This window comes from Perognathus longimembris, chromosome 17 (genome assembly GCF_023159225.1).
Source record: "Perognathus longimembris pacificus isolate PPM17 chromosome 17, ASM2315922v1, whole genome shotgun sequence".
Taxonomy (NCBI): Eukaryota; Metazoa; Chordata; class Mammalia; order Rodentia; family Heteromyidae; genus Perognathus; species Perognathus longimembris.
The window spans coordinates 40,358,884-40,367,100 of record NC_063177.1 but is presented as its reverse complement, the minus strand read 5'-3'; the positions used below and the strand labels follow the sequence as shown (position 1 = coordinate 40,367,100).

Genomic DNA, 8,217 nt, shown 5'->3' with positions numbered 1-8,217 from the left:
CAGCTGACCCGGCGGCTCTCGGCTCGCCTCGCTCGCTCCTGGCCGGGCGCGCTGGGCCCCCGCCGCCGCCGCCATGTCGGGCCCTTTCGACCTCTCCGTGCAAGATCTCAACGACCTGCTCTCGGATGGCACTGGGTGTTACAGCCTCCCGAGCCAGCCCTGCAACGAAGTCACCCCGAGGATCTACGTGGGCAATGCGTGAGTCTCCCCAGCGGACCGGCGTCCCGCCCACCGGGGGCTGGGGTTGGGGGTATCTCGGGGCTCGAGTCGGGAGGGATCTGGATGCGACCGGTCCTCCCAGAGCAAAGAACGGGGGCTGGGGATGGGACTGGAGTCGACGCCCACTCCCGCGCGTGGAGCCCGCAGGCTGGATCCCGGCTGGGCCCCCGCGATCCTTCCCGGCTGCGGAGTACATGGAGACCGAGGGGTACCCAGCCTGGTTCTCAGCCACCACCCGCTTAGGGCTCGGCCTTGGGCGGGGTCAAGGCTACCATGTTCACTTAAAACAGGTGGCCCTCAATCGCGGCCCGCGCATCATGTGACAGCTGCCTGGCTCTGCAGTGAGGTCACCGCGGAATGTCTGCCTTCGCTGCCATGGCAACCGGGTGACGTCACAACCCGGGCGTGGAACTTTCCCTTGGCCCCCCCGTGGTCCTCGGTCTCGGACCAGAAGCTAGCTGGGCCTCGGGTCTCCCCGCCCTTCCTAAACCTATCTCCAGATATGAGTTTAGACTCAGCTGGGAGAAATCAAAATGATAAACTTCCTAGAGGGCCTGAGCCATCACCTGGAAAAGGCTCGCTACCAGAAAGTGCACTTTTTAATCACTTGAACATATTGGTTTTTCTCGGCTTTCTGTAATTCAAATCACTAGTAAGAATTTCCCAGCAGCGGAAGGGAACCGGCTTTAACCATTTTCAGAAGTGCTCAAATAGCAGCCAGAAGAATGCCTAGGTTAGTGTGGCCTAGGAGCTAGCTAGCTAGGGTGGGCTCTGAGGGCCTGCTTATCAAAGCCAGAAGCTCCTTGAGCCGAGAGCCCAGGGACGGCATGTCAAACACTGGTAACTCTTCCTCTCACTTTGCACAGGGTAAGAGCCCAGAGCAGGGTGAGGATGGTGTCCTGTTCCTGTGTGTATTTGTTGTCTTGCACTTAGGACCTGCTGTCTAAGCCGGCCAAGGACTGCCTCTGAAATGGGTGATGGTGCAGTTAGAGGGGGTTCATAAGGCTCAACTAGGTCTCATCCATCACTCACCATACTGAACACCTATTAAGTGTCAGAGACTACAGTGTTCATTCATGACAGAGGTGCTAATAATGAGGATGTGAATTCGTTGAATTAGAGAAGGCAAGAATGGGGGAGGAGGACCCTTCTGTGTTTTACCAGCAACTGCTTATTGCAACCCTATGTAGTGTCCTGAGCATGGATAGCTACAAAGTCTCACAGTGTCATTGAAAGACTCAATAACTGCAAAGTCCTAGGCAACTCTCTCCACCCGCCGCCTACCCAAGCAGTAAGTGGGCTTGCTGGCTTCAAACCTGCTTGCCAAGGCAGCTTGGTGAATTCAGCTATTGTTGCTTCCCAACTAGAAACCAAGGTTATGCGTGTGTGATGGACATCATGGAAGCCACATCCCTTGCCCTCTATGAAAATCTGACCTTGACTTGGCCAAGTGAGTGCTGGGACTGGCTGAATAAAAATCAAGGTTCCACCCACGTCCTCCCAGAGCAGAGGCGGGGCTTGCGTAAGCAGTGGTTTCTGGGTCTCCAGGCTTTGCAGTTGATGTGGGTGAGAGAGAGGCAGAGGATAGGGAGAAGACAGCAGGGCTGGATGTCAAGAGAAGGATCTTCGTCCATCTCCCCCCTGGATCACAGGAGAAGGGCCACTTTGCTGTTAGAATTCAGTTGTTATTCTGACATGAAAGAAAGGAGATCAGATACTTCATAACTCCCATGGTTCCTTTGGGGTCACTCATCCCTCAACTACTTAGCCTCAGAAATGTGGGTGAGAGAAAATGGCAGGAAGGATCCTTCAGGGGCCTGGCATGTTATGATTTCATTCTCTTACACTCATCTATCATGTGTTTACTGAGCACCTACTTTGTGCCAAAATCCAGAGTAGGTGCTAGAGAGAAAGACCAGAGTAGACATGGTTCCTCTCTCAAGTTTCTCAGAGCCTGGGCTTCCGAACAAACAAGTGTAGGCCAAGTTGGTTGGAATAGTAGCACTTACTGCAGAGTCAGGTTCTGGGCACAGAGGGCTCCTCTGACATGCGAAACCACCCAGGCAATGGCACTGTGATCGTTCCCATTTTACCAGAAAGGTTAAGTAGCCTGCTCAAGGTTTCCTAGCTGATAATTTCAGGGCTAGATTCAGAAACCAGACTCCAGAGCCCTTTTAGTTTTGTTTGGATTTGTCGGGCACAGTCTTCATTCTGTGTCTCAGGCTGCCAACTGACTTACTGTGAAGTCTAAGCTGTCCTAGAACTCATGATACTCCTGCCTCGGGGATTACATGCATACACTACCACATTTGGCTCTTCACAGCCCCCATTCAAAGGAATTTCATTACGTTATGTCCATTTATGCATATAACGTGCCTTGATCAAATTCATCCCCTCTATTTTTTTCCCAGTTCCTCCCCCTACTTTTAAAAATGTATTTTTAGGGCTTTATTATTCTATTTTCACATGTGAATGTAAAATACTTCATGTCCACCCCCTCAAATTCTTGCCTTTCTCTTCCCCCCCACCCCCCACAGTCTCCCTGTGTCAGTCCTGTCTAGATTCTGCATATAAAAGAATAAGGGATATTTGTTTCTCTCAATCTGCTTTATTTAACATGGTGATCTCCAGCTCCATCCAGTTTCCCTATGGGTGACATAACATCATTCTTCCGTATGGCTGAATGGTCCATTGTATATATAGATCGCATTTTCACTACCCACTCATCTCTAGGTGAGCACCTGAGCTGATTCCGTAGCTTGGTTGCTGTGAATAGGGCTGCATGAACATGGAATCACAGGGGCAGCTATTGTATACTGACTTGTGTTCCTCCGGGTATATGCCTAGGAATAGTACAGCAGAATCACATGGTAACACTAGTTTTTAAGGAATCTCCATACTGATTTCCATAGTGGTGTCACCAATGTACATTCCCATCAACAGTGTAAAGGGTTTGTTTTTCCTGCATCCTTGCTGTTGACTTTTTGTCTGGTTTCTTCATGTGATTGCCATTCTGACTAGGGTAAGATGCAATCTCAATGTTTCTTTTCATTTCCACTTCCTTAATGGCTAAGGATGTTGAGACTTTCTTCATGTATTTTATTGGCTATTGGTACTTCTTTATTTTATTTATTTATTTATTTATTTAGGCCAGTCCTGGGCCTTGAACTCAGGGCCTGAGCACTGTCCTTGGCTTCTTTTTGCTCAAGGCTAGCACTCTGCCACTTGAGCCACAGCGCCACTTCTGGCCGTTTTCTGTATATGTGGTGCTGGGGAATCGAACCCAGGGCCTCATGTATACAAGGCAAGCACTCTTGCCACTAGGCCATATCCCCAGCCCTGGTACTTCTTTATAAAAATATTTATTTATTTTTATTGTTTTCAAGATGTTGTACCAATAAGTTACTGTTTCATAAGTAATGGGTACATTTTTTCCCCCTTTTTTTCAGTCGTGGGGCTTGAACTCGGGGCCTGGGCTAGGATTACAGGCACAAGCCACCAGCACCAGCTCTACATGTTTGGGGACAATGTCACCCCTTCCTTTGCTTGACTCGTTTCTCCTGGCCCTGCCTACAAATTGCATAGTTCATTTTCCATATAATGTGTTCCGAGTGTCATGGCTGCATTTGTTCACCCTTCCTTTATTTCTCTACCCCACCTTTGCTGCCCTCTAAAGATAAAAGAACAAGACAACTAAAAAAAAAAAATCCAAAAAGCAAAACAACACCATCTCCCTCCAACAGCAACAACAACAAAAACATGACCATGTTTCCATTTCCTGGAATTTGTTGGTTGTTGTTTTGTTTTTTTTTTTTGCCAGTCCTTGAGCTTGAACTCAGGGCCTGAGCACTGTCCCTGGCTTCTTTTTGCTCAAGGCTAGCACTCTGCCACTTGAGCCACAGCGCCACTTCTGGCTTTTTCTATATATGTGGTGCTGAGGAATTGAACCCAGGGCTTCATGTTTGTGAGGCAAGCACTCTACCACTAAGCCATATTCTCAGCTCCGGATTGCTTTTTCTTTTAGTGTTTAATTTCTTGAGTTCTTTATACATTCTGGATATGAATTCTTGTTCAATGAATCCCTGGCATATAAGTTGTCTCTTTTCTCTGATAATCATTTCCCTTGATATGCAGAAAGCTTTTTGTTGTTGGTGGTGATCAAGGGGCTTGAATTCAGGGCCTGGGTGCTGTCCCTGAGCACTTTTGCTCAAGACTAGCACTCTACCACTTTGAGCCACAGTGATACTTCGTTTTTCCACTCGTTAATTGGAGATAAGAGTCTCGAGGAGACTTTCCTGCCAGGGCTGGCTTTGAACTGTCGTCCTCAGATCTCAGCCTCCTGAGTAGCTAGGATTACAAGAGTGAGCCACCAGCACCCTAGCCGTGGAAAGCTTTTTAATTTGATGCCATTCCATTTGTCAATTCTTGTTCTTATTTTGTGAGCAATTGAAGTCCTACTCACTAAGTCCTTGCCTAGGCTTAGATCTCTAAGTGTTTTCACTGTATTCTCCTACAATAGTTTCAGTGTTTCAGAACTTACATTAAAGGCTTTGAGTGATCGCAGTGGATTGATTGATTTTTACTCAGAGGGAGATAGAGATCCGGTTTCAGGCTTCTACACGTGGAAAACCAGTGTTCCAGCACCAGTTGTTGAAGATTTTTTTTTTTCTCCAATGCAGAGTTTTGGCTTCTTAGTCAAATACCACATGGCTGTTCCCGGGCCTCCTATTCCATCCCATTTGTCTATATATCCCTTTGTGGCCATTGCATACTACAGCCTAGTCATTCATTCATTCTTTCTTTTTTGCCAGTCCTAGGGCTTGAACTTAGGGCCTGAGCAACTGTGCTTTAGCTTTTTTTATTTTTTTCTGGCTTTTGGATGGTTAATTGGAGATAAGAGATAAGTCTCATGGATTTTTCCTTCCTGTGCTAGCTTTGAACCAAGATCCTCAGATCTCAGCCTCTTGAGTAGCTAGGATTACAGGAGTGAGCCACGGCTGCCTGGCTCCAGAGCCCATTTTTAACTCCTTGGTTGTGCCACTACCACCATCACGATGCAGGGAGCATGATGCTCCAAGCAAACAAGAATATACTGCCGGGCGTGGTGAAAGATGAGAAGGTTGCATGTCTGTGGAGAAGGTAGCACAGCGTGGCGTAAGGCGCAGCATGGGCGTGAAAGTGCTAGTCTATTTGGGGAAGCTGCTGTCGTTGGAGATGGCAAAGCATCCATCTTCAGCCAAGAGGCTGTAGTGTGTGTTTATCACCGCCTGCTGTTCTCTTCCGCCCAGGTCTGTGGCTCAGGACATCCCCAAGCTGCAGAAACTGGGCATCACCCATGTCCTGAACGCTGCGGAGGGCAGATCCTTCATGCATGTCAACACCAACGCCAACTTCTACAAGGACTCCGGCATCACCTACCTGGGCATCAAGGCCAACGACACGCAGGAATTCAACCTCAGTGCGTACTTCGAAAGGGCTGCCGACTTTATTGACCAGGCCTTGGCACACAAGAATGGTAAGGGGCCTGTTACCCAGGATCCATGCATGGTAGCTTTGACCTGGGCTGTCCTGGTCAACAGACCCTAGCAGCATCCCTTTGTCCAAAGAAACCTGAGTAAACAGTTTCCTTGTCTACTAGCTACCCAGCACACGTTCCAGGCTCAGGAGAGATGGGGTTTTGTTTTTGTTTCTGGTTTTTTTTTCCTGTTTTGCTGATACTGGTGCTTGAACTCAAGGCCTTGAACTTGCTGCGCTGGGTGCTCTGCCACTTGAGCCATGCCTCCAACCTGGCTTTTTGCTGGTTCTTTTTGGGGGGATGAAGTTTCACAGGCTTTTCTGTCCAGGCTGGCTTTGCATCTGTTGTCTTCCAGGTCTCAGCCTCTTGACTAAGTAGGACTACAGGTGTGAGCTCCAGTGCCCGGCTCTAGAAGGTTTTTATTTACTTGTTTTCTTTTTTGAATTGCATGTTTACGTAATTTTTTCCCCACTAGCACAGGTTATTGGCACAAAGGGAGTTTCCTTGTGACATTTGCCCACCTATACAAATATGTTCCAGTCAGTCTCACCCCCATGACTTTCCTTTCCTCCTCCTCCATCTTTAACATGGTTGCAATTGTCCTCTGTTTTGTTTTGTTTTGTTTTTTCATTTGTTTTGTTTTGTTTTGTTTGGTTTTTTTGGTGCCCATATTGGAGCTTGCACTCAGGGTCTGGGCTCTGTCCCTGTGGGTTTTTTTTGTTTGTTTGTTTGTTTCTGTTGTTGTTGCTTTTTCCTCAAGGCTAGAACTCTACTACTTGAGCCACAGCTCCATTTCTGACTTTTTGGAAGTTCATTGGAGATAAGAGTCTCACAGATTTTCCGGCTCTGATTGGCTTTGAACCACAACCTTCAGATCTCAGCTTCTTAACCTTGATCTCAGCTAGGATCACAGATGTGAGCCACCAGCTCCTGGCCATTTTATTTATTTTTGTCAGTCCTGGGGCTTGAGCTCAAGCCCCACTTCTGGCTTTTTCTGAGTAGTTTATTGGAGATAAGAATCTCATGGAGGGCTGGGAATATGGCCTAGTGGCAAAAGTGCTTGTCTCGTATACATGAAGCCCTGGGTTCTATTCCTCAGCACCACATATATAGAAAATGGCCAGAAGTGGCGTTGTGGCTCTAGTGGTAGAGTGCTAGCCTTGAGCAAAAAGAAGCCAGGGACAGTGCTCAGGCCCTGAGACCAAGCCCTAGGACTGGCAAAACAAAAACAAAAAAAAGAATCTCATGGAGACTTTTCTGCCTAGGCTGGCTTCAAACTGCAATCCTCAAATCTCAGCCTCCTGAATAGCTAGGATTACAGACGTGATCTTCCAGTGCTTGGCCAATATTATATTTTTAGACAGGCAGATGAATTTAAGAGAGAAGTTTTATGGATTAGGGAAACAGCAGATCCCACAGTCAGGCCTTTCAAGGTCCTTCAAGGTCACTCCGGTCGCCCTTCCCCCCAGCTCCCTGCCCTCCCACGCCTGTACCAAACTTCTCACCCTGTGGCTAGAGAAGGTAGGGAATGAGGGGCTGTGACAGGGGTAGGTTTTGCTCTCCAACTTGCTAGTGACTGGTATCCATTCAGAGGAGCCTGAACTCTCTTCCCTGGGCTGCTTAGGTGGCCCAGGGAGGCTGTTGGAGGAGGTGGTGTGAGAGCTTCACCAGGAAGTATGGTAGCCTTGTGTGCTTTGTCTGCCCAGGCTGGCTTTGCACTGTGATCCTCTGTTCTCAGCCTCCTGACGAGCTGGGGTTACAGGCGTGAGCCACTGTGCCCAGCTCGTGGATGAGGTTTGGCATGCCTCACGGAATGGTCACCTGTCCTAGCTCACTACATCTTCCCCTGTATTCTTCTAGGCCGGGTGCTCGTCCACTGCCGAGAGGGGTACAGCCGCTCCCCCACTCTAGTCATCGCGTACCTCATGATGCGCCAGAAGATGGACGTCAGGTCTGCCGTGAGCGTCGTGAGGCAGAACCGTGAGATCGGCCCCAACGACGGCTTCCTGGCGCAGCTCTGCCACCTCAATGGCAGACTGGTCCGCGAGGGGAAGCTGAAACTGTAGGGGTGCTCTCATGGCCTCTTTCCTGGAGGTCTGATATGGGGAGGCCCTGGCTGAGGGTCTCCCAAGCTACCACGTTTAGGAATCACAGTGTCCCCTGCCCCCCAGCGTCACTCGGCACTCGTCTGTCCCAACACAGCCCCGGGCCGCTTCCCCCCACGGGGAGCACATAAAGAAGCTTGCCGAGGAGGGCGTTCTTCTTCCCTTCTTGTCCTGGCCCTGAGGGGGTGAGGGGTCAGCCCCGGAGGCCTGCGGCTTGTAAGCCTCTTGATGGCCCAGGAAAGTGGTCTGAGGGAGAATGTAAGGCCTGATGTGTTTCAGCGGGGTCCTCAGGACCTCCCTCCCTAACTATGGGTTCTTCCAAACAGAGACCTCAGCGCCTTGAGCCTCGGAAAGGCATTATGCAAGCCCGTTCCCCAC

At 49.2% G+C, this 8,217-nt stretch overlaps 1 protein-coding gene across 1 annotated transcript; it reads left to right on the top strand.

Annotated features, from left to right (window-relative positions):
• Positions 1–8,000, top strand: Dusp3 (dual specificity phosphatase 3). Its single transcript, XM_048367059.1, has 3 exons — positions 1–198; positions 5,508–5,734; positions 7,595–8,000. Exons 1-3 carry the CDS (start codon positions 74–76, stop codon positions 7,798–7,800), a joined length of 558 nt encoding a protein of 185 aa, XP_048223016.1. The 5' UTR covers positions 1–73; the 3' UTR covers positions 7,801–8,000.
• Positions 8,001–8,217: the final 217 nt, after the last annotated feature.

Excerpts from the sequence above, each read along its gene's own strand:
- Dusp3 (XM_048367059.1), top strand. The coding sequence starts at position 74 with ATGTCGGGCCCTTTCGACCTCTCCGTGCAAGATCTCAACGACCTGCTC. Across the intron at positions 199-5,507 it reads AGGATCTACGTGGGCAATGC|GTCTGTGGCTCAGGACATCC; the intron begins GTGAGTCTCCCC and ends TCTTCCGCCCAG. Across the intron at positions 5,735-7,594 it reads GGCCTTGGCACACAAGAATG|GCCGGGTGCTCGTCCACTGC; the intron begins GTAAGGGGCCTG and ends GTATTCTTCTAG.